Source organism: Lagopus leucura, unplaced genomic scaffold (genome assembly GCF_019238085.1).
Source record: "Lagopus leucura isolate 7727_CA_CO unplaced genomic scaffold, USGS_WTPT01 Super-Scaffold_100050, whole genome shotgun sequence".
Taxonomy (NCBI): domain Eukaryota; kingdom Metazoa; phylum Chordata; class Aves; order Galliformes; family Phasianidae; genus Lagopus; species Lagopus leucura.
In genome coordinates this window covers 155446-180460 of record NW_024962296.1, presented here as the reverse complement: position 1 = coordinate 180460, position 25015 = coordinate 155446, and the positions used below count along the sequence as shown (strand labels likewise).

Genomic DNA, 25015 nt, shown 5'->3' with positions numbered 1-25015 from the left:
AAGGAAGTAGGTCTTAAAATAAGAAATACATTGATTGAATTCCTGCTAGGTTTCTTGACCTTAAATGTGTGTGCCCTTCCTTTACCTAAAGAAGGAATTGAAGCTGAAGGTGGTGGGTCTTCAGATGAGTTGGAAACAGAGTGATTATTCCTGGTTTCTTTCTATATAGAAATAAATTTGCAGCAGTGAAACGGGGACTAACGGGGAAAACGAGTCAACAATGTCATGTTGTGAAAGGTTTGCCAGGATGTACTCACATTGTTATCAGCAATAGGGAGACCTTTGTGGGATATTTTGACTGGTTTCCAAAAGCTGTTCCTAAACAGGAGTATCAAAGATGAGAGAAATCCTGGAGCTGAAAAACAAAAATGCAGGTTAGGAGAAATGGCTCTTGAACTAGATTAGGTTTTTAAGATTGCTTGTTAGCACTGCTGTCTTTCTGCTTGTCTTGTCTTGTCTTGCAGTGGGATCTCCTCCCAGTATGATACATCCTCGTGTTCCACAGAGTTCAAGTGCTGTTTGCCTCAAAGTCCCCTTAGTCATTCAGTGATGAGAGATCAGAAGGGCTCTGGGGAGTACTGGGAATTAAAAGAAGGAATTTAAAGGTTGTTACTGGGTAGTGCTGGAATGAGGGGATGATAGATGATTGGGTGGAAAGAATGGCAGTCAGCTTCATTTGCTGAAAAGCACTAGCATATGGGGACAGCAACCCAACTATTCTCTGTGGCTGTAAGAAGAAAAAGGGAAATCTGAAACATTTCCATTTGTTAGTAGAGAAAAACTTTGCAATAGATTATCAAATGAGCCTCCAGAGTATACCTTTCAATGTTTTGAAAGCAGGCCAAGCAATACAACTTCTGGTAATGAATCAGGCATAAATAGATGACGATTCTGTGAAAACCAGACCATCTCAGCTCCCAGACATGGGAGTCCCTCAGTCCCTCACTCTGCCTTGTCAGAGGGGCAGCACGCACAGGGTTCTGAGCTTACAATGTTGTTTTCAACTTCAGGTAGGAAAATGAAATGGTTGCTAGTGCTGAATTATTTTTTTCAAAGAAAACCTTTGTTGAAAGTTCAAAAATATGAACTGGCTGGAGATGTAAAATATGAGCATTTTCATTATTGAGATCAGTGAAACTAAAAGAGCATTTACATTGTTATTTCTCAAATAATTTCAGTTTAATGAGTTCTTAAGTGATGGTATAGAATGTACGCGTGTGCATTTTTTGATGTGTAGGTAAAAATTGACCTTCATTGTCTGCATAGTAACTCTTTAAATGGTTTCTCGGATCTTTTAAGCATAACAACCTGAACACTTTCCTGGGCTCACTTTATCCAGAGCTGTTAGAGATGCTGCTGTGATTCTCAAACTTGTTTACCTTATTCTTCTGTTCTTTCCCTAGCTGTCCGCTACTGAACATCACTGAGTGCTAGGATAAGGTGGACCTTCGATATGGAGAGTTACTGTTACAATTTATCTGGTTTTGACTTAAGCTCATATTAACTTTATTTGGGAATCAGCATTTTTTGCTATGTAATGTGGAACAGTAGTATGAATTTTCAGTGTTTTCATCCTAGAATTTGAAGGTACTCTTAGTCATGGCTACTTCATCAAATTTCCATTTTCCCTTTCCATTATTAATTCTTCGTCTCACAGAAGAGCTCGGTGCTCTGCTAGTGCTTTGGTTTCCCTTCCAAACTTCAGCCACACTTTCAAATAAGAAAAGAGTGCTGCTGTGACCACCACAGTGAAGTGACTGCATTCCAGGCGTGGCCTCCCCAAGGCACACGTAGGGGATAATAACTTCCAGGGCTTTGCAGTCAAATCTGAGTGAGCCAGCCTTGATTGATACTTCAATGTTGGACAAACATCTCCACCTGTGAGCACGTTTTCCCTGCAGATGTGATTCCTGTTGCTCCATTCACTGGTAGGCTGATTGTTGTCTGCCTTCTTCCTGCTGCCTGCATAGGCTTTGCATTCTGCTGCGCCCCAGGCTGAGGGCTGGATTACATTCCTAGCAGCAGCAGTGACAGAGCAGTTTGCCAGAGATCTTGTTTGTTTAACACTGATGCGTTTTGTGCTCTAATCCTTAAAAGTGGGACACGGTTAACATGCATGGGGCATAGTAATTGCTCTCTGACCTAGTAGAATGTGGCAGATTTGGATTTAATATGTAAACTGCAGTCAGGTGCTGTTTCAAGTTCGGGTTTAAAGAGGAGCAATGTTTATTTTATCACAGTAACTTTTGGAGCTCTGAAAATCGTGATTGTTGTTTTGTAAGGAATTGCACTTTTCTTTATGAAGGGTATATGCTGTACTAATTGTAGTTATGGCAGAAAAGAAACATATGCTGCCTCCCAAAATTTCTAGGTGAAAGGAAGTACAATTAAACCTACTCAAAGATGAAAACTAAGTGAATTAGTTGAAATTAAAGTCTCCTTGAGCTTTGGTTTTCAGACCGTTGGAAATACTAACACTTGTTGCAGCAGATTGGAAAGAGAAAGGCTATGATTTAACTTCTCTTAAACTGACTTCATATTTTAGTGACATAAAGCCTGGTTCCCATTTAGAAATTGTCAGCATTAAGTGTGCCCTCCTGTTGTATTTCCCCCATTTGTCAGTGGGCATGACTATTCTGTCCTCTGCTTTCTTGAAATCCATCGCATCAAGCAGAGCTGGATGCCAGGAACTGCAGGTGCTGCAAAGACAACACCCATATTGGTGTGTGTTATTATAATTAAGGTGTTTTTCTTGGAAACAGGTCTCACTTTGAAAATTCTGATTTCATTCTTTGTGATTATGTGCTCAGTAGCTAGAGGTAAATATGAAGGCATAATATTGTTACTGTAATGCAGCTGTTACCGTAATGTACCAAAGATGTAAAAATGTAATAGTGTACTGCACTTAACACATCACAAAATTTATTAAAATGTTAGATTTACTGTGTCACTAAAGCATTTGTTAAAACATTAACTTACTAAATGATGTCTCTGAAGGTCATTGGTGGTGAGGAATCATCAAATATCTGTCTTATGGGTTTCTTCAGGGTATTTTAGCAACCTCAGAGTTTATAAGCATCTACAGCAAATGAATTGAAATTCTTGTTGGAAGAAGTCGTGGAATTCATAGAGATTAGGGGAGCAGACAGAGCATGGTCTGGATTTCTTAGCAAGGGAAGTACATAAACAAGCAAAAATGGCAAGCAAGATATGTGAGCCATGCCTAAAGCGTTAGGCACCGTTTCTGCAGAAGCAGCAACTTGAAAAAATGTCAGCATTTATTCACTTTATTCCAAATGAACTCACAGTATAATGCTGTGGTAAAAAAAGGCTAATATGTGAGGCTTGAATTGCAGAGCTGGGATTGGTTTGGAATTCAGATGCATCAGGCTCATGACATAGGTGGTACCAGTATGAGTGTGTTGCACACTGCTAGAAATGTTTGTGAATCTGTGCTGAAAAATAATACCCTGGATAAGTTCTGTGAAGTTATCCCACCGCTTTCAAATGAGTTTCTTAACAGTGATAAGTTGTTTATGTGCTTCTAGAGAGATGTTTGATCACACAGTGTAACCAGTGACTGATATCAGTGCCCTGTGAGAAGATGCCTTTTACAGAGGGATCTTTACAAAAGAAAAGTTAACACAAATCAGTAGCTGAACACTGAAACCAGATGTTTCCATGTTGGTGATAACCCATGCATTTTGACAGTTGGGAAAAATAACTTTGGAGCAAGCTGCCAAAGAACATCGTTTGTGCTCCGTGCTTCTTCAGGCCAGCTATGCTGGAAAATGTGTTCAGTCCAATAAAGGCTGCTAGAGCATAGAGCCTATGGCCAAAAGGATCTGTGTTATGATGAAAAAGTAATTAGAAGTCTTTGTGATGTGCTGTGCTCATGCTTTATTTCTATGAACCTGTAGAAAAAAAATACCTAGTTGATACTTTGTTGTACATTAGTGAATAACTGCTCATCTGATTTATTTGTATATGTAAATTCTCTGTTCTGCTAAAAAACAGTATCTTTGTCCATGTCCTACCATCAGTAGCAAGGACTATGTATTCTGCAGTCACTTTTTTGCTGGTAGAAGTCATGTAATTTGATGAACAGTTTCAGTCAATTGCATCACTATGTGTTTGATTTAACGTATTTCTTCTAAAAATACTGTGTGGGTAGAGATTGTCCAATAGATATTACTTCTACTATTGATTGGATTTTAATGAGCTTTTCTGTACCAAAAGCAGTACATGCTTCAGCAAGTGTGCCCTACCCTCGCCTGAAGTACTTGTAACATGTACAAATCCCATGCTTCATATATATTCACATTGTTTTAATGTCATCGTATCATTGACATGCATTGTGTTTCCATATCACAGTATTGACTTGTAAGTTCTCTGTGGTATTTCATGTAATTTTATCTTTATTAATGACTGTTGTTTCATATGCTTTAGGAGTTAAAAAAAAAAAAAACAAAAAAAACAAAGCCTCCTGCATCCTTTATTAAAAATATATCTGGCTGTATTTTTATGCTAAAGTGTGTATGTGAAACTCATTTATTTTTTTTAATACTGTTTGCTTTGTAGTGAGAGATTTATGGTGAGGTTAAATAAGAACGGAGGCCCCAGGAATCCAGAGAAGATAGATCGAATGTGTGCGCTTTTCACAGTATGTATCTGTTCCTTTTCTTCTTCCCTTACAGTAGTGTGATTATAGATGTGCTGAGAGGGAGAGCATGGCTCTTTCTTTCCCATATATTAAGTAGAAGTGGATGCTGTTTCTAAGTTTTGTTACCGTTACAATTAAATGTTAACAGAAAAAAAAAAGAGAAATGCTTCTAAATTATTTTTACAGCTAACCAAATATTCTGGAATGCTGCCTTGTAACTGTGTTCGAATTGCAGTCATGAATTTCACATCTTCGGTGTGATAAACGCTTTCCATCGTGATTCACCTTGAGTTCACACACATGCTAGAAGCAATTTGGGAAAAGCATTTTTGTTTCCAGTGAAAAAAAAAGATGGAAGACAACTTTGGTATGAACTGTTGTCCTGGCAATTAAATCCTCTAGGGTCAGACAGTGTGGAACACTGAAATAGATGTGGTTTTCAGTACCATCCCTTTTTATCCTTCACAAAGATACCCAAATTTGTGCTCTTACTGAATGGTCTAGATCTAGCCAGGAAGAGAAGGGTGTTCAATTCTGCCTCCATCTGGACAGAAAAGATGTGAACCTTTAAAAAATAGCACTAGCAGTGATGCTAACGTCAGTATTAGTATGGGTTTGGGCATGATAAGTGAACTGCTGTTGGCTGATTCAATGTTAACAAAGGTAACAGTGTCTTAATTTTGGCACCATTGTCCTGAACTTGAAAACTAATGTGTTTCTGTTCTAAGAGAAAGACAGGGAAAGCAAGCTTTAGTACTCCTCCATGGATAACTCAGAAAGCTTGAGTTCAGGATTAGTAATTGCTCTAAGGGTCATTCCCAAAAGGCAACATTGACTGGTTTGTATCAGTTTTGGCACCTAATGGCATTTCAGCATCGTTAAAGCTTTTCACCATCAAACTTTACCATCTACACTGAGGCCACCCTACTTAGTCACGCTACAGCTTTCATGTTTCAAACTGTGAAAGTGTTGCTCTGCTGTCCTGCAGAACAGTCTTTGCATGGTTTCAAAAGCGCAGAGAGAATACCAGTAATACAACGTGGCCCAGGGGCATAACAGTTCCAGAAGAGACTTGTTGCATGTCACAAATGAGGCCAACCTATTAAGGAGGCCAGCTGCAATTATTGCCACTCTGTACTCAAGTACAGGTACTCAGAGATCACTCCCAAGCAACCTTGTTACTTAAACTATATGAAAATACTGAGGTTCTTTCAGTGTCCATTCTCAGAGGTGCTTAGACGTGTTGCCTGTCACTGTTGTCTGGTCACAGGAACTAGGATAATTGGGAAAATTACCTGTGCAAAAAAATGCCCAATGCTATTTCATCAGTCCATTCAAAGCATTGGCTGAGGTATGTAGTAGCAACAGAGAATAATTTTCAGACTAACTTTTTATTTGCTGCGCTTCGATCTCGATGTGCTGAAATTCTCTTTCCGTCTCCTGTAAACAGACAGTTACCGTTCTGTAGAAATCCAGGCACAGCATTCTAGTCTACTCGTGCAGACTCTAGCTGCATAGCTGCAGTTCATAACAGTAAGGAAGTTCTGCATGCATCACTTCCTCTACATAGGAGCCAGAATAAAATTATGGACAATGCATCAGTGGTACGGGGTAGCTTTCATAGCTCTGTGCCTTCTAGGAGCAAGCACTGGCACTAAATAGATGCAGTCTGGAATTGCCTCTGAAGATTTCTGTCCTACAACAGAGTTTTATTTCCCAATTCTGACAGTTACCAAAACAGATACGGGGTGGCCAGCACAGTACCATTTTGAGTTTGTTGTGAGGCACCTTTCTCCTATAAGCTTTGTTTACATATTTTCAATAAGAACACTGATTCATGTTGTGAAGTGCAGGGTCAGGCAGGATGTGCTCTGTGCTCATAATGCTGGCTCTGTGTTGGCTGGGACCTGCTGAGCACATCCGTAACTCAGGGCTGTTGAGTCAGAGACTTTGAAGAAGCATCCCCGAATGCCTTTCTGCTCAAAAGCTAAGTTTTCTTTGATCATAACTAAAAGCCCAGTCTTCTCTTGTACAGGAAGTTTCAAAATGCCTGAGCATTAATCAGAGGGAATTCAGAACGTTCACCTGTCCATCATATTCTGATGTCATGCTTCTCTCCCAGCTCTGGCTTCAGCCTTTCCCAGAGCCTCTTGGGCTGTCTCAGCCTACGGTCCTCCTCCAGGAAATGTCTCTCTCAATAACCCAGGAGCCCCAGTGTCCCAGCTCCCTGCTGCTGTGAACATTTCTCGGCCTCTTCTGTGCTCAGTGCATTCTCACTACCTGCCCTGGTCAACCATTGTTCTGATTACTGATTTTAGAATGAATACAGTTTGGGAAAAGACAAGACAGACTGTCTGTCACTGTGGCTGTGTATTGGCTTATCAGAGGGAAAATCTTCCAGTATAGGACATTGCTGCTGTGTTCTGTAAACCTCATTGGGATTTCCTGGAGCATTGCTTTCTATGCTTCTTTTACCATTTGACACCCAAGGTAATCTTGCAGTCAGTGTTCATTACTTAAAAGGAACTTGGGGTCTTCTGGATGCTTCCAAAGTAAGGTAGTGCTATGATTTCAGTGCTGTTTTGTTCCTAGTGTTATCGTACTCTTGTATTTAAATCAATTCATTGATTTCCTAATCAAATTCCTTGGCTCCCAATGTCTTTCTAACACTCTCATCCCTTCCAGAGAGAAGAATCCCCAGTACCTTAGGTAATTCAAGGTATTTCTGTCTTTTCCTGCTGTTGTATCGAGTTGTTCATCCATCTCCCTGGGTAACATTTCACCTTATGTCCTTTATCTGTTGTCACATCGCATCAAGGGTGAGAAACTGCTTCCTCGAAGGAACAACCTTGCTCAACTAAACTTCAGGCTTGTCACACTTCAGAAGCTTTTTGGGATCAGAATTAGGGTGTAACTATGCGGCATGAGTTTTCTCTTTTAGTTAAATACCTTACTCTCTGTGGCAGCTCAGTTTGGTGGAGCTATTTAAATCTCTATTTAATTAATTAGTCAGATATCCTTGATAGCACTGCGTTGGGCTTACTGTTGTTGTTTTGGCTTTTTTTGTTTGCTTGTTGGTTGTTGTTTGAGCACACAGACAGATCTTCTTAGTAACTGACACTGCGAAGAATCATTGTTAGAAGGTGACTCTTCTCCAACCCTGATGTGGAAAACTTTCCTTGTAGTGATTTTCTAAAAAGCCTTGCAGTTAGAGTTATTATGAGATTACTTTGATTATCAACCAAAGTCATTTTAAATGGTCAGGAGGATGTGGGAAATAAACTCCTTGTGAAGGCTGTGCTCAGAGCACAGTGCTAGAATTAGATTTAATTATACTGCCCGTAACAAAAATAAATGTAGCTGCTCCTCTTCTGAGTCCTGAGCTGTGTACGTGGATTCTTTCCTGAGAAATTATGTGAGGATTCTCAGAGGGGTGGAGGGGTTTGGATTGTGGGCTCTGTGTCACAGTAACAATTTCTTCCTTTGCAAAAAGCCTCTGCTGTACTGAAATGGAAGGCAGGGCCATCTGTGCCCACAGTTTCTGTCTCTGACTGTGATACAGTGTAGTTTTTCCAATGTGTGAACCCACCAATATGCACATGCCCCACTGTTTTCTGGTATTTTGACAGCTACTTTTTGAAAAAACAGTTATCTAGGTTCTGTTAATTAGATCTGGTAATCTAATATTGTAACGGAAATCTTTGTGTTGAATCAAAGATATTTTCACAGGAAAGTCTACTGTTATCTAGCATTAACCATCACCTCCCTTTTTTATTTTATTTCTTTATTTTGAAGTATATTGCTGCTCAGGAACTGCTGAGATTAAAGCTATGTCAAATTCCTTCTTATCAAATAGCTTCAGTTTCTCCATGACACACAAGATAAAGCCTGCCATATGCTATGTTGGTGTGGTAGGTGGCAAAGAAAGCCTCGAAAGTGTGTTCTCTACTTGCAGCAGCAAAATGGACTTGAAGAGAAAATGGGAGATTTATTAGCTTGATTCTTTGGCTGCAGAGAAACACGAGCTGGTAGCTGAGGAGCACCAAGCAGTGTATTTGCAACTCAGTGCATATGCTGACCACTGAGTACTCCTTTTAAATGGAGTCGGAAGACACAGCCATGAATTCATTACATGCCCTCTGTAATTCAGCTTATATAGTGCTATTTGAAGGGAGCTGCAACTTCACTTTAAAGTACATTCTTCTCATGCCTGGTCCCTGTGCTTGGATTTTATTGTGCTGTATATAGGAATGTCACTAAAACCTAACATTCAGAGTTTATGTGCATTGCCATCATAATCTCAGTTGCTGAGGTTCAATTTCTTATGTCACAAAGGAAAGAAATGTAGTGTGTGAATTAAAGTTGATATGCTAGGGTCCTGCAAAGCATGATTTTTAATTCACCAAATTGGATCGGACTAAGAATGATGTCCACAATTTCAAAAACTGTGTCATTTCCTTTTATAGTGATCTTAATACTGCTTAGGTGTTTTTAAATTTTGTTTTGTTTTAAGAAAAAGGTTTTATTTGAATGCCATTGAGATTTTTCCCACTGATTCTTGCATTGTGCTTTCCAAAAAAATATACTATTAGAAGGGTGGGCTGTGTTTGAGCATAGCCAAATCTACCAGCCCTGTTCTGCCCACCAACCGAACAGCTTAGCAGGAGCCGTTAATGGCTGCGGTGGGTATCATTTGTCAGTGGAAAAGAAGGGAAAGGGAAAAGAAGAGAAACATGAGTATGTAGACATTAAAGTCATATCAGAAGCCCTAGAAGTGTCTTAAAAGCATTACGTTGAAATAATCACATAAAAGCTGTGTTTTGCCTTAAAACAATGTGAGGCGATGAGCGTTGCTCCAGCACAAGGAGAAGAATGAGCTGTGGCCGCCAAGCTTTGAAATTTCAAATTTTTCCTTCAGCATGCTCTGCTCCCTCTACCACCTTCTTAGAGTGCTTTTGTCAGTCTGAAGTTCCTGCTGACAGTTCCTCTGTCCTCAGAAGCGTCTGGAGTGGTGCCATTACATTTGGGGAGATCTGGATGATCCAGTGCAGAACAATGAGATGACAGCACGTAGTAGAGCGGAGAGGCGGCAGCTGTTGCTTTAGAGCATGAGGAGCCTCTTTGCATCAGAATGTAAAACATCTGTGAAGATTCTCACAGCTCACAGGATTTGTTTGAAATCTTCTCCTAGGATTTAGTCATATAAAAAAATGTTGAGTAGTGGTAATGCCTTTAGGAAGAGATGTTTGTTGGCTCCTTAGTGCAAAAAAAAAAAACAAACAACAATAAAACAAAACAGCACAGGCGAAAGCAGTGTGGTTGATCACTGTAAAATTATCAGAACAAATATAAAGCATTGAGGGCAGTTTCTAACTGCATTAATGCTGCATTAATGAATTATTAATTCATTAGACAAGTGCTCTATGCCTGTTTTCTTCATTTATTTTCTCTATCTGTAAGTATTTGCCAGGATCAGTAATGCTCTTTTTTCTTCTTTCTTGTCAGCTTCAGCTCTCCTTTTGCTCTTCCATAGGTTCTTCTGTTACCATTCACTGGATTTTCTTGAAGTTCATTATGAAAAGTTGAATGGAATTATCAAATTTCATATGTCTGTACAGTCACTTGCCTTAAAATTACATTGGGAACATTTGAAGGTGTCTTGTATTTCACTAAACAACTATATCATCTTAAAACTGAGTTCTCTTCTTAGTTATTCCAGTACCCTGCTGCTGTTCATAACACACTCAGTTTCAGAGTGGCCCTTGCCAACTACCACATCCCCCAGTAATCTCAGGGCACAGTTGGGGAATTGGAAGGGGCACAAAGCCTTTCCAGCTGACAGTCTGCGTGCGACTCACACTGCTTTTGAATTTTGAAGATTGTTATCTATGAACCTTGGCACCCATCAGCTTGTGTGGACAGAGCCTGTAGGTCCTAAGCACGACTGAGATGATTTTAATACAGCATCAAAATGCTAGATGCCAAGATTTTGATACAGTGTTTCTGGCCAGTGGAGTCAGAATATTTCATTTCTTTTCTTTTGTTGTAGAGAACATGCCAACCAAATATGATCTTCCTATGCTTTGTTATTTTTAAATTGGTATGTTGGAAATAATAATACTTCCAGATTTCTAAATACGAAGGGGCTAAATGAATGCAGGGTCCTTATGTGTAGTCCGTAGTATTGTCTGTGGGAGTTGTTCAGGCTTTGGAAGTGCAGTGTGTTCTGTATTTTATCATCTCTGTTTTTTCCAATCTTCTAGGATCTCAGCAGCAAGGACATGAAGAGAGATTTGTACATAGTTGCCCATGTAATTCGAATAGGTACAGTATGATGTATAATTCATTGAAATAGATACAAAAGTAACAATGTTTTTAAAAGTATTTAAAATATTTATTTTACTGAGCTGATGTTGTAATGATTTAATGAGTTAACAAACTCAGCTATAGGCCATGTGTGCCTGCCTAGACTAATGCTGATGTCACCTGTTGCTACATGTGAAAAAATTCCTGATGGCTCTGTAACAATGGTGCTGTTTTATGTTTGGTCCAGCATCATGCTTAGGAGGGGGGGGAACTGAAAATGCTTTTCGTTTAATATTCTGAAATTTCATATGAGGTCTTTTTACTTATCATGTATAGGTAGTTTAAGGGCACATCATACCTGGCCATTCACAACTAGTGAAACAGGAATTGTTAGATAAATAGATACAAAGACCTGTTTTCTGCTGTAGGAGTCTGTGGTGCTTCCAAGAACCCACACTTGTATTTAAGGAGATGCCTAACAAAAATATCAGGAGGTCTCACACCTGTCAGTTGTTCTTTCTGCCAGCTAGCACCAAAAAGGAACATTTGCAGTAATATCTGCCTGCTTGCAGCCCAACATGCAATAGCATACACTGCTTCTTTCTAATTTCCCCTGCCTGCTCATGTAGAACTTCCACAAAAAGAGATGTGGATGCTTAGCAATATGAGCTGACCCTACCCAAGGAAGAAAGTCCTTCCTCGCTAAATCTTTTTGAGCAGTCACTGCTTTTAGAGGTTTCGTCTCTGACTTCTTGGCGAAGCAAGGCTTTGTCTTCTATTTTTGAAAACAGTAGTAGCAAGAATAGAAAGGGTTCGAGATGGAAGTTTTAATTTAGAATGTTTCTTATATGGTATAGAGAATGCTTAAAGTAACTCATAGACAGTGAATGAATGCATTAGCCCAGCAGGGTGCTCAGGTGAAGTGCCTGTATGATTTCTGGTATATAAATTACTTTGGCAGAAAGACTTTTAGACAGGATAGGGTTGATAGGAAAAAACTCCAGTTAAGAAGGATATAATTAGCGAACAGCAGGAATTTAAATAGTTCTAAATTATGAATGCGTACTTCCACTGAGAAATAAGCAAGTAAATATTTACCTGCATCATGTAACTCATTACAGACATTTAGACCTAAAATGTTAATAGCACATAGGTAGGAATATCGCAGCCTCTTCAGTTGCTAAACAGCTTTTTAGCTGAGAAATGGTTTGATAGTGTTTGCAATGAGATGGTATTCAACCTTCTTTCCAGTCAGTTCACCACAAGTATGCTTTAGCAGCCACGGGTATCTTTTCTGAAGCACAGAATCTCTAAATGTCTTAAGGAAACTGTAGCTTTGTTGGGCTTCCTTCTGGATGACAGTACAAGCCTTCAAAGTCACAAACATGTTAGAAGGGTCTGTTTTTCATTGTCTGACTTTAGTGTGTTATGAAATGTTTGAAAGCTCTAATTACTCCACCTCACCTGAGCTATTTGTTGAAGGAAGCTTGGAGAACTTTTTAAAGCTACGTTGAAGTCTAAGTTCAGATTCTTACCATTGATGCAAGATATGCTGAACAGATTATGATGTGTAGTTCAAGTTGACTCAGATGATCACAGTGATTTTTTTCTGGCCTACACATTTTTGGCTCTGTTAGAAAACTGCCAGTAGGAAGTTAATCACTGCACAGCTCATCTCTGAATTCTACTTTCATGCTCCAAGACAAACGTGATAAATGACAGTATGTGAAATACATTCCCTTAAAACACCTGCATGAAGTGAAAATTTGTGTAAATTTGTGTAAAATGGAAGGACCACATGAATCACTGTGTAGTTGCAGAGAGATGAGTGCAAGATGTATTCTTGTCTCGTTTGAGAAATGATTTGTAGTCAGCTGGGCTGGATGCAGATACATGTTGTGAGGCTGTACATCAACAGTGGCCAGACTTTGCAGCGTTTGCTTTGTCCTTGAGTGTTTTGTTAGCTAATAAGCTGGCATTCCTGAATTGAAGTAACCCAGTGAGTCAGCTAGTTCAAGTGAACCTCTGAAATAAAAATGGTATAAGGAGAAAAGGAAGCTACAAATGTAGGGAAGATCACAATTTAGTTGACATTTACTGTGGGAATACATTCTGAGGGGGATTACAGAGCACAATTGATGGAATTGCCGCATTTGAGGATCTAATATCCTGAATTTCTGTTGGTTTTAGGTCGCATGTTGCTAAATGACTCAAAAAAGGGGCCCCCACATTTACACTATCGCCGCCCCTATGGCTGCGCAGTGTTGAGCATCATGGATGTACTTCAGTCGATCTCTGAAATAAAAGAGGAGAAGGATTTTGTTCTCAAAGTTTACACGTGAGTAACTCTTAGAAGTAAAAGAATTGAGAAAAAAAAATTCAATATATTGATGCATAAGAGATGCTAAATATTAAGGTGCCATAAGCTGCATTTACTGATTTATGTTGACAAGTTATACTAGTTCTATTGGCAGTTACTGTTTCAGAAGCTCATAGAAAGCAATGAATATTATTACAGATGCTTTGGGTATGTTAAATGCTTCAGAAATTATTGAATATTGCTCATATCTCAAATGATATACAAAGCCGTGCTTTTGTTAATGGGCCTTATTTAAAATCTGCTAAGCTCAAGATCGTTGAAATATTCCCTGTTACCCTTGATGAAGGGAAGCAGCATCTCCAATTCTTTTTCAGTCATGATGACCAAGAAAACAACTAGGGAACAACTGAAATCAACAGCATGTGACCAGAAAAATCAAAACAAGTCAACATTTTCTGAGCAATAATCTATCTTCTGTTTGTGATTTTGAACTTTGAATTACCAATTCTTACTGTGCACTGTGGTCTCGTAATCATAATAAAGAGAGCACAGACAAATTGTTGGGACACTGCGGAGAGTATTTAGATACCTTGTCATTGAGAAGGAACACTGACAATATTTGCAGATGGGCTCAGATACAGATAATATTATTTTGTCTGTGGCCACCATCTGAGTAATAAGATAATTTGAGGGGTAATGGAACTCTTGTGAGAAGTGCATTCAGCAGCAGAAAATGTGCCATTCATGGGAAGCTGTAAATGAAAAGAAATGACTTTCGTTGTTCAGGAAAAGATTCTTGAATAATTCTTCCTACGTTAGAAATCAGTTTGTCCAAAGCAAGTCTCTCAGAGTCAGCTCTTCCATTCTTGTTTTGCCAGCAGTTACGAAAATTTGCAGGGAAGAGAATGGACTTCTTTCATCTTTTTGTCGATAGGATCTGGGCAATTCGGCATTTTATCACCATTCAGTTTCAGCTTATCTCAAGCTGATGGTTTCTGGTTATGTAATTTGTTGATGTTGGTCTTGCAGAAATATGTTAATGCATTGGAACTGCGACATTTCGAATGTTTACAGTAATGAAGCTGTTGTAACCTTCACCCGTTCATTTTTCCTGGGAGACCGCAGCTTGGCCAATTACCGAGGTGACACCAATATGGTGAACAGCAAAATGGCGCTTTTATGGAACAAACACATGCTTATATATGGAGGGGGAGGTCCTAACGCGTTACAACCCGAAGATGGCGCAAGCGCCTAGTACAACATGAAGCATTCTGAATCTGATTTCTGTTTTGATGCCCTTTTAGTGCATCTTTAGCTTCTTCTTTGCTGAAAAATGGGAGAGTAAAAATCTGTTAAATACTGCACTTGTACATTTGTCAGTGATAAATTAATTTCTTAATACTGCCATGAAAAAAAATCACTGGGTAGAGAAGTGTTCCTTTTCTTCTACTCACCCTGAACTGTCCCGTTAGTATGGATTCCCTGCAGACCACCCAAAATAGCAACTGTATCGGCCGAAAGGCTGAAGTAGGTTTATACCAGCTGTTCTTCTCTTCTGCTTCCCCAAACTCTTTGTTTTTAACATCCATAGTCAGCCTCAGAGAAGATGCAGAGCACATAACAAAATTCAACACCATAATCAGATGCTTCTAATCTTTTATTTTCATTATCATGCACTGGAGTGTTGTACATTGTTCTTTTATGCCGCTGCTCTTTGGCATCTTCTTTGTAAACCTCCAACAGAAATCTTCAGAAGAGAGAATAAATTGATCTAGCTAAAAAGTGCCAGCTTATCCCTTTTGCAGCTTTAATAGCTGTTAGTGTTCACGACAGAATGTTTTCACATCTTTGTCTGCTTACATCTTCTCTTTGCACATTCATTTGGCTAAGCTAACTTTTCTTGCTTTGTAGATAAGAATTGAAATAACAAATTTTTGTCTTCTATGATCTGGAAATTGTGCATGAATACTTAAAACAGCGCTGAGCTACTTTTCTTACCTGCTGCACTCACTTTTATTGCTGTTAACATGCCTCAAGCCAGCCCAAAAACATCATGCGATGAAATAAGGAGGGAGGTCTATTTGTATTTTTGAAAGAGAAGTAAGAAGCATTATTTTTGCGCACTATCAGTGTAAAACTTAGAGACAGAAAAGCCTTTCATAGAGAGCAGCTGGAAAGAAGTTGAAAGCCTAACATTGGTTGAAAGAAATACACGGCATTTAAATTGAGACTGTTGCTGGATCCACAAGAGAGAACATGCACAGGAAGAAAAAATCAATTTACTTCACCAGTCTGCCTTATTATTGCTAAAGATTTATGTCTGAAAAGGTCTTTTTGCTCACAATCTGCTGTTGGTTAATCCTGCAGTCATGTTATAATCTTACTAAGAGGATAGAGTACCACAGCTCTTGCTGTAAGCTCATTATGTAAAAGCATGAAGGTTTACTTCTGTAATTCTTTTTAATAATGTACATTTAAAAGTGAGATAAAAACTGAAATCTCAATTCGTATATTTTTAAGATATTTTGATTTCATGCTTTTATGTGAATATTTATCTTCAATTCTTTGGTTTTGATCGCTGCACCTTATTCTTCGTGTTGATGCTTCCACTGCCCTAAAACCTTCATGTATTTCTCTTTCATTTTATCTTCGTATGGATTTGGGGTCTTTCTGTCCTATTTTCCCTCAGTCCTTTGTGCGTTTCCCTCTTTCGCCAGCACTAGATTTTAAGTTTCTTTCATCTTAATGCTACGTTGTCTTTTCCATGTTGAAATTCAGTTGTTGCTATTTGCCCAGCTGGACAGACATTCATTGCATTTCTGTCCCTGTCTGTTTGACATCAGGGTCTGTGTAGTATGGCAAACATTCCACTCAATAGATTTACTGCAGAACTAGCCAACCTGCAGAGATGATGGATGGCTCAGGACAAAATTCTTGTTGAAACTAGAAATATGTCTGGTAATACACGTGGTATTTAGACAAAACGCAATAAACTGCATTATTGGTAAGTGTTCTCAGGCCAACATTTCAGACTTGGGGGGTATTCTTCTTTGTGTTCAAGAAATGTGAAGTACAGCTTACTTTGGTATTTGGTACAAAACTAGCTTTAAGCTAACTTGACCCTCCATTGATTTTTGGGACAACTTTGTTCCCGCTTAATTTACAGGCATAAGTCTTTGGAGACTGAAATCTATTTTAAATTCAACTCCAGAGGCTGATACAACAACTAAAAAGTTAAAAGTTAGACATTTTCAGTAACCTCAGCTCTGAGGGTGAAGAATGGTATAGACTTTGTTCTGTTGGTTCCCTTTTTAAGGAAAACATTATTTGCAGTGGAATAAATGATTTCAATTGTCTTGCCAAGGGAAGTGCAGTAAGGAGTGTGGGTAGAATTTTTTTTTCCCTGATGAATAAGCTGAATAGAAGATAAGTTTACAAACAGGTCTATAGATGGAGGAATAGGAATAGACAGGGACATGTATCCTTACATCCCTGATCCCAAAGGGTGAGGGGAGTGCACTGCAGGAAGCAGGCAGGCTCATGCACCCTGCTCCTGTGTCACTGTGGAAAGGTTTCGTATCTTCCTGTGGTCAGCTGAGATGTCCACTGCCCAAACCCAGCAGTGAAGGAGGGATGAGGAGATGGTTGGAGAGCTAAGATTTCATGTGGGATAGCCCCAGCCTAACCTCACCTGCCAGGCCGAAAATGCAGCCTTAACAGTGTTTTGGATAGCAGGTAGAGAGGACACAACTTTTCTCCATTTCTCCTGCATTAGTGTTTGTACATCATGCTTAATTTGTTCCAAATTGTCTTTTGTTTGTGTGATAATCAGTGTTTGTTGAGTATTGGTAAGTGTACTGTAACAGGCTGCAGCTTATCTCACTGTTCTTGACGGTATGTGGTGTGCTAATACTGACACAACCAAAAATTATTAGCTACCCCTTTTTCTAGATGGCTTTAATTCCTTTTACCAGGTCACTATTCTTCAGTTCCATTATGGTGCAGCCAAAAAATCTCTGTTGTCTTCACAGTAGCAGCTTCATATCATGCCCCAATTTTGCCAACATTATGGAGGAAATCAGTGAACGTTTTAAAATTTTATAACACATGGAACAAGTTTTAGAAATATACACTTCTTTCTCAATACTGTTTTTAGGAGTCAAAAGCTTATAAACAGTTTTCTGAAGGACTTTTTGTTCATTTTTTGTTGTTGTTGTTGTTTAGGGTTTCCTTTAGGTAAAAGTCAATAGGAATGAAATTTAATTCAGCTGTTTAATTCAGTTGCACTTCACGAAGAATAAGATTCAGTATTACTGCTGAGTTAAATATTGCTGACTTTCATTTGTGCTTTAAATATTCTGAATAACAATCAAATTTAAAAGGCAGTTAGATGTGATCAAAACACTTCTTTTTCTTCTTCTTTAACCAATAGGACTGTTTGTGACAAAGGTCCCATTTTGAGTCTTCATTTAGATTATTACACCTGTAAAATTGTCATTTCATCTGTGCTTACACTAGTGTGAAGTACATTACAGCATTCTTAGTGCATCTCTTCATTATGTGATAACAAGCTGTTTGTGCTGATAGCACTTTTTTTCCTGGAAGCTTAGCATCTTTAACAGATTGGTTATACAGCTTTACTCGTTATTAGTGCAAACAAAGCTATTCAGCTTTAATGTTCAGCTAAATAAGAGTCATCATTCCAATTGAAAGGATCTGTGGTTTCTTACTGGAGTTCAAGCCTGTTGCTTTACACCATCTCACAAAGCCCCACTGAAGAACCTGGCTGTTGTCTTAATGAGGGCTTGTAGTTACGAAAAAGAATCATAGAATCATGAAGGTTGGAAAAGACCTCCAGGATCATCACCATTCACCTGTCACCAATATTTCCCCACTAAACCATGTCCCTCAGCACAACAACTAAATGTTTCTTGAACACAAAGCTGCCAATCGTGTTCTCCCCTTCCCTTGTCTTCTCCGGGCCAAAAAATCCCAATTTCCTCAGCCTTTGTTCATTCACTGGGCTCTCACAGGAGAGAGATGTTTTGTTTTTGTATTAGGGAGCCCAAAACTGGGCACAGTATTGTGGATCCAGACTGCCAGTGACGATTGAAACACAGACAGACCACTAATTTAGTATGTTTTGTAAACATTCAGTAACAAAATAGAGTTGTGAATGTATCTTCAACGTCCTGACAGCAGCACAATTATGTATGACCGAGCCCTTTTATACCCTCGGCCCTGTATTTCTCTACGGTTCATATCTTGAAGAATCCCCAAAAGCTCTTTCCCAGCATACCTTAACAAGACCTATATCCCCAAAGGCAGAAACCCACTGAAGACAGGAACCCTTTTCAGTCCATAAAGCAATCCAAAGAACCTTTCCTACTGACTCCTCGGAGCAGTTTTTTCCCCGGGACTGAGTGCTGAATGTTTCCTTCCTAATGCAGCAGCAGGAGGAGTGGGGTCAGCAGCTGTGTGCTCTGCTGAGGACAGCAGGGTTCCTCACTTCCTTTCTACTCCATTCTGGTCAGGAAGAAGAGCCTTTCATTGCATAACCTAGCAGGAAAGACAGAATTATCTGGAAATATTTACAAGGATTTTGTTTATAGACACTGTTTTTAGGTGGTGGACTTGGTAGATGTACATCCAGCTGTTTTGGATTTGATTGTCTAATGAAGGACCATGCAGCCAGCTACACTGCGTGGATATTGTTTGAAAAGAGAATAATTTGCACGCCAGATTTCAGTGCTTTATTGGAGCTGATGTTAACATTGATTTTTTAATAGTGAAATAATATTGAGTGGAAATATGACAAATGAGTTGACATATAGTTATATTGTAATTTCTATCCTGGAAGTGTGTCAAGGGCTTAGGTACATAAAGTAAATGAAAATGGGAAATAATAAGCATTTACTGTTAATGCTTATTGAAATTGCATATAGATGAGTGGACCATCAAAAAAACTCTTGCAGAGAGTGGAATTTGTACAGAAGCATGCATATTTTTTTCCTGCAGTTTGGGAGGTAGGGCTACGTCATGTTTCAGGCACCCTGTAAAGTGTGCATGTGAGCAGAAGACTTGCTGTTGATGCTGAGACACTCAAAAATCAGATCTTTATTTTATCTTCTGAATTCTACTTTTTATTTCTTGAATCTAGCTTTGTTGTTGTTGTTTGTGGTACACAGAACAGTAATATATGGCAGCAGTTACTTCCAACTCAAAACCAATTTTCTATGTGCAGAGAATTCAGCTAAAGATAAATAAATCTTCATTCCATTGTGATACAAAGAATGAAGCAATTGCTTTAATGATAGAAGAATCACTGAAGGCTCAAAAATGTCCATGAAAAGGAGATAACTATTGGGGAAAATGTTTTTTCTCCTTTCACTTTTAAAAACAAGACTTTTGCTCATGCATCAAAACCCCACAGTGTTATTTCTGCAACAAAGTTGACTTTCTTATCAAGCTTTTAGCTTGAACTGGTGTTATTTTGCTTTAGGTGTAACAATGAAAATGAATGGTGTCAGATCCATGAAAACATCATTCGCAAGTCCAGCACCAAATACACAGCACCCAGCTCCAACTATGGTAAGTGTTTACTTGTATACTTCTCTGGTAGAAGAGCTGAAGATTTCCTTTTGAAACTGCTGATTATTTAGAGTGCAGTATTTCAGTGACATGCGAGATTACACGTAGCTGGATTTCTGTACCTACTGTGATGATTTAAATGTTAACTAAAACTTGTGTTCTGTTTACAGATGTAAGCTGCCTTACCTTTGCCAATTTAACCAGGAATTATAATACGTACTTGTTATCTTTCCTTTTGAGATACAGTTGAAAATAATACGTTGTGATTTCAGTGTGCTTAATTTTCTTCACCTTTTTATCTATTTTGTTTAATTATTCCAGAAGATCTTACCTGTGGAGAGAGCTAATGGCCTGCTGTAGAACTAGCTTATGGTCTGTTGTATTTACAGTATATCTGTGGTTGTGAAAACTGCTAGCCCATGCTTGGATACGACGTTAGCAGCTATCAGCACTGGCAGAACTCCGCTGTGTCTTTGTGACACTGGCTGAGGTTGAGCAGACTTCACTGCACAGGAAGAGAAGGATTAAAATTTATTCATTGGAATTTCCCTGAGTAAAACAATCTTCCTGTTCAATTCCCTTGAAACTTCCAGGTATCACATGTATCTGTGGGCTGCTCTCCTGAGGATACAGTGCGTCTGTGTGAATGAGGGTAAAACCAGATATTAAGTTTGTCTGTGTTATGTAGAAAATTCTGTCTGACCCAAGATAAGCGGCATTTTCATACCTATAAATTCATTATCACAAAGACCCTGTGGTAGTTTCAGTACTGAGTGTTCCATTACGTAGTTGAGGAGAATTAGGTGCCTTAGGAGGGTGTTTACCACCTTTCACATCTATTTTTATTTTCCTGGTTAATGGCAGATAAACATGGAAAGAATACGTACATCTTTCACTTGTAACTTCATTAATACTTTACTAATTTAAGGACGAAGTTGCTATTCCATTCCAAAAGAAACTAGTGAATTAGATAGTGTTCTGCTTAGTTGCAGGTAGTTTTGCATTGCTAGGTGAGGGTATGGTTCAGACAGGCACACTGATATCCAAGTACTATTATTGCCTTAGTGCCACTTATTTGCTTATTCAGATGTTGTAGCAGAATATGCATTTCACAACCACGTAAAAGATGTTAAACAGAACCAAAAAGCAAATAAAAGAGGTTTGAGTTTGGGGATTTGTGACATTCAAAGCTGATCTCCTTCCACATTGTTCCTATTACAGTGAAGTTTGTCTACCACTTATCCTGAATTGTGAACAACTTGGAAAACTTGGTCTGTTTGCATTAATTGCAACTGCCAGGTGCCTGCTGAAACGTTCTTTTTTCGGTTATGAGCATTTTTGAAGAGCAGAAGAAAAGGAAATAGATTTTTACTTGTCTTCATCTCTTTAAGATAATCACTTGAAACATACTAAGATCTAATGTATCTCTGGATCGAGAGTTTGAGGCTTGGCAGAAGTGCTGTCACAGTGTGAGGGACAGTATTGCAGACTGAAGTGATTTTAGCATAAGTAGTGCAATTTGGGCTTCTCATAACCTATTGTTAGAGTATAGAAATTTTCAAATCACACTTGCAGTTTGTGTCCTGAAAGCAAGCTCTGGTTGGTTCTCTCCCTGTCTCAGCAGCTCTTACATAAGAGTAATCCTTCATATCTGCTGCAGGGAACGGAAAAACCTGGGAGGTTAGGCTGGAAAAGAAAAGACTGGAGAGCAGACTACCAACCTCTTGGGAGAAGCAGTAGGTAGGCAGAAGGTTGTTGGAGTGTAGCATGTGGGAGGGTGTCAGAGAAGTGCTATCTGTAATACTGTGCTGTAATATTACGTTCTCTATTATTTCTAGTGACTAACTTATACAGGTAATCGATCAACTCTGGTTCGATTTGCTAACTACTGGAGGTATTGCACGTGGACTGGATATTAGTGCTCTCAGTTTCCTAAAAGCATGTCTAACGAAATGATTACATATTGTTTGCAAAGCCAATATATTGAGCTTAGAAAATAGCAGAATTAAAGATAGTTCGTGCAAGAATATATATAAAAGGCAGTTTTTGCGTGTGTTGTTCCACACAGTGAGCAGAGAGGAAGAAAGAGCTACTGGCTGTCATTCACTGAATGAAATAAGGAAAAATTACTATATGAATGTGATTCTCATTGCTTTTTGTGCATGCTTGGCAGAGGATGAGACTAAGTCTCCATGGTTGGTCTTAATGCTGGTGTTTTCTGGCATCTTAGTGCTTAATTTTCTAACTTTACCAGTACATAATCCTCATTCTATGGGTGTGGTATATCCTTTAAATTAAAAGCTAATAGAGAAGTTAGACTAACTGTGCAGTTATTCCTAGTGATTGATATTCCTATTTGGTTGATATACTGAACAAAGGGTCACAGAAAGAGCTGGCTGCTGAGCATTTCTGGTGCTTGTTTTCCAGGTTCACTTTCACCTGTTGGTTCTCATGAAATATGTTGAGATACAGAATTTCTCTAAAGTCAACATTATTACATGAAGTAGGTCAAGAATAAAGTGAAACATTGCTATTAAAGACACTTCTGGGATGTCCTGCAGGATTGTGTAATATGGTAGTTCACATAGAAGTGATGTTGCTCGTATATATGTAGTAATTCACTGTATATGACGTATAGAAATAACGCTAAATACTTCAACTTGTGATGTGCCATTGGAATTGAGTATTCTGACTTGGAAAGCATTGTAGTTTATATAATATTATGCTCCTAACTGATCACTTGAAGCAGATCTGTTTCTTCTGTTCCACTTCTAAGCGATTCCAAGGCAAAAAATAACTTTATGTTTGGGTATTTGTATTAAATTTTATTAAATTAACCATAGATCAAAGCAGTTTTTTAGCCATCTAATTCTTAGGCCTAAAAAATGAATATTTCTGTGTTTTTTTTCAGGACTTATAATATCTCTTCAGCTTCTTCGTGGTGACATGGAGCAGGTTCGGAGGGAAAACCCCATGATCTTTAACAGAGGTGTTTCTGTTACCAGAAAGCTGGGTTTCCCCGATGTCATAATGCCAGGTAAACATAACAGCTCTAATCTTAAGACATTGGTCATGTTTTTTTTCATGTTCTCCTTAAAAAAACATCAGAAAATACTTTTCTGGAAGAAGGTTAAAAATACAAGGGTTGTATTATTTGTCAGTACATGCCAATTGCAGGTTCTGAGAGGCATGCTGAACAGTTTAATCAGTGGACACTCAATATTCATATGTATCAGAGGTGATCTTGGAAGTTTGCTTAATTTCCTTTTCCTCATTTAAAAATCCCCCATGTAGACTAAGCGTGGAAATGTTTATTTTAAAATTTTCTTAAAAGTTTCTTAATAGTAACCTAAAGCCTGACTGAAGAGTTTCTTCTACTTTGCCACCTTGATTTTTGGAGTTATTGTGATCCTTTTACCTTGGTGTACAGTACATGAGGCTGCAGGTCTGGTCTGATTTTCCAGCTGATCTTACAGAGTTCCTAGTCCCTGCAACAGCTGCCTTGGCTGAGGCTGTGCTGTACTCCTTGCTTCTGGAGCAGCAGCTTAAGACAGCTGTCTTTTTGGCACGAGTTGAGGTAGGCACAGCATAACCAAGAGTTCATTTAGGGAGGAAACTGGAACTTAGCCAGTCACACAATCATGGATACAAAACCTGGCGTTAAACAGCCTTAATTTTTACAGTGTAATAAGAAATGGGCTTTCTAATTATGTTGCATGTGTAGCATTTGAAATACTACCTTACTGCTTTGCAATATAACAGGACCAAGGATGACTTGCAGACATAAGAAATTTAATAAAAGCATAATGGGAAAACTATCAGATTTTATTATTGGAAAGACTGCAGTGACACATTGGCATCAAAAGCAATTGTTGTAGCTTTACTGTGGAGGCTCTTGAGGAAGTGCAATAAAAACTGAGAATATGTGGGAAGAATTCTAGAATCCAAGGTATAAGGGTTTAGAACAGTATGTTTTTATTTGCTAATACTCTTGAAAGCAGCTGTAATATGGTCTTTCTTCCCTGTTCCTGCTGAAATGCTGCTGTAACTATTTGTAAAGCTAGAACTAGAAATGTAGTTCACAGTCCACCATATTGAAATAACCTGAAATTGGTGTCAGTTCAGTACTGTGGGTTATAAAGCCAATTAAAAATTTTAGTTCCTAGTGACCTTAAAGCAGTTAAATAGAGAAAAGACTAAGTATTGTGTGCAGATATGTAGACACTGTGCCAGCATGATGGTCTGCTGCGATTGAGATGACATGTAGATGTCAGCTAGGAAATGTAGCTGTAGATCACAGCTAGAAAAGTCAGCGTCAGGAACAATTTAACAAAAATTTACTTACCCAATTCTCCTGCAAGAATTGCACTTCTGCATTTGTAGAACTGCCCCTCAGTTCCTTCAGACCATTTGATTTTAGCAAACTGAAAGAATGGCTTTGTGGCCTTGGTGTTCCCCCTCACCTGTTTCTGGAGCCTGCCATAGTGGGCCTGTTTTCCCTGTGCTTTTTCTGTTGTGTCCAGGGGTTGAGTAAGCAAGTTAGCAGTGTTATGGCAAAAGCTGTTCCTACCCTAAACTTTAGAGATCCTCTATCTAGTGAAGCTAATTACAATTTCCAAACCTAATTTCTCTTTGTAATTAAGAACACTAGAGAGAGTGCTGCTTCAGTGCAAAGGAGGTCAACCAAATTACAGATATGTTGTTATGATTTTGGTGATATTCAGCTGTGACACCTTGGACATTTTAGCTAAATGAAAACCATTTTCCAAAGTGAATGCCTGCAGTGCTTCCATCTGCATATGTATGGTAGTGACATTTCCAGCTGACCCAACAGCTTCTCAAGTTGCATCCCTCACAAAGACATTCTGTTAAGTCACTATTGCTAGCTAGTGTCCTTTTTTTCTTTTTCTTTCTTTCCTTTTTTTTTTTTTTTCTTTTTGTGGAAGTGACAGTTTCTGTTGGGGAAAACAGAGGGATTTTAAGATGATAATATGCTTGGAATTGGGTTCATAGTGGGGCAACTAGGACAGACAGATTGGTCTACTAAAATTACTGACCAATGCAACAAACATATGAAAGGACCACCATTCTGCTACTAAATGCTTACAGCCCCTCTAAGGTGCTGAATACTCAGA

The 25015-nt window shown here is 38.7% G+C and overlaps 1 protein-coding gene across 10 annotated transcripts in view; it reads left to right on the top strand.

Moving 5' to 3' along the window:
• Positions 1-25015, top strand: part of DOCK3 (dedicator of cytokinesis 3) — a 192402-nt gene that overhangs the window by 86913 nt on the left and 80474 nt on the right. For 9 of the 10 annotated variants that reach the window (XM_042885449.1, XM_042885453.1, XM_042885452.1 and 6 more), the window contains exons 10-14: positions 4582-4663; positions 10927-10987; positions 13160-13307; positions 19792-19880; positions 22792-22917. In XM_042885449.1, the coding sequence (XP_042741383.1) occupies positions 4582-4663; positions 10927-10987; positions 13160-13307; positions 19792-19880; positions 22792-22917 (506 nt within the window). Of the gene's footprint in view, positions 1-4581; positions 4664-10926; positions 10988-13159; positions 13308-19791; positions 19881-22321; positions 22384-22791; positions 22918-25015 lie in introns of those variants that run through there. The other variant, XM_042885456.1, reaches the window with a different exon arrangement.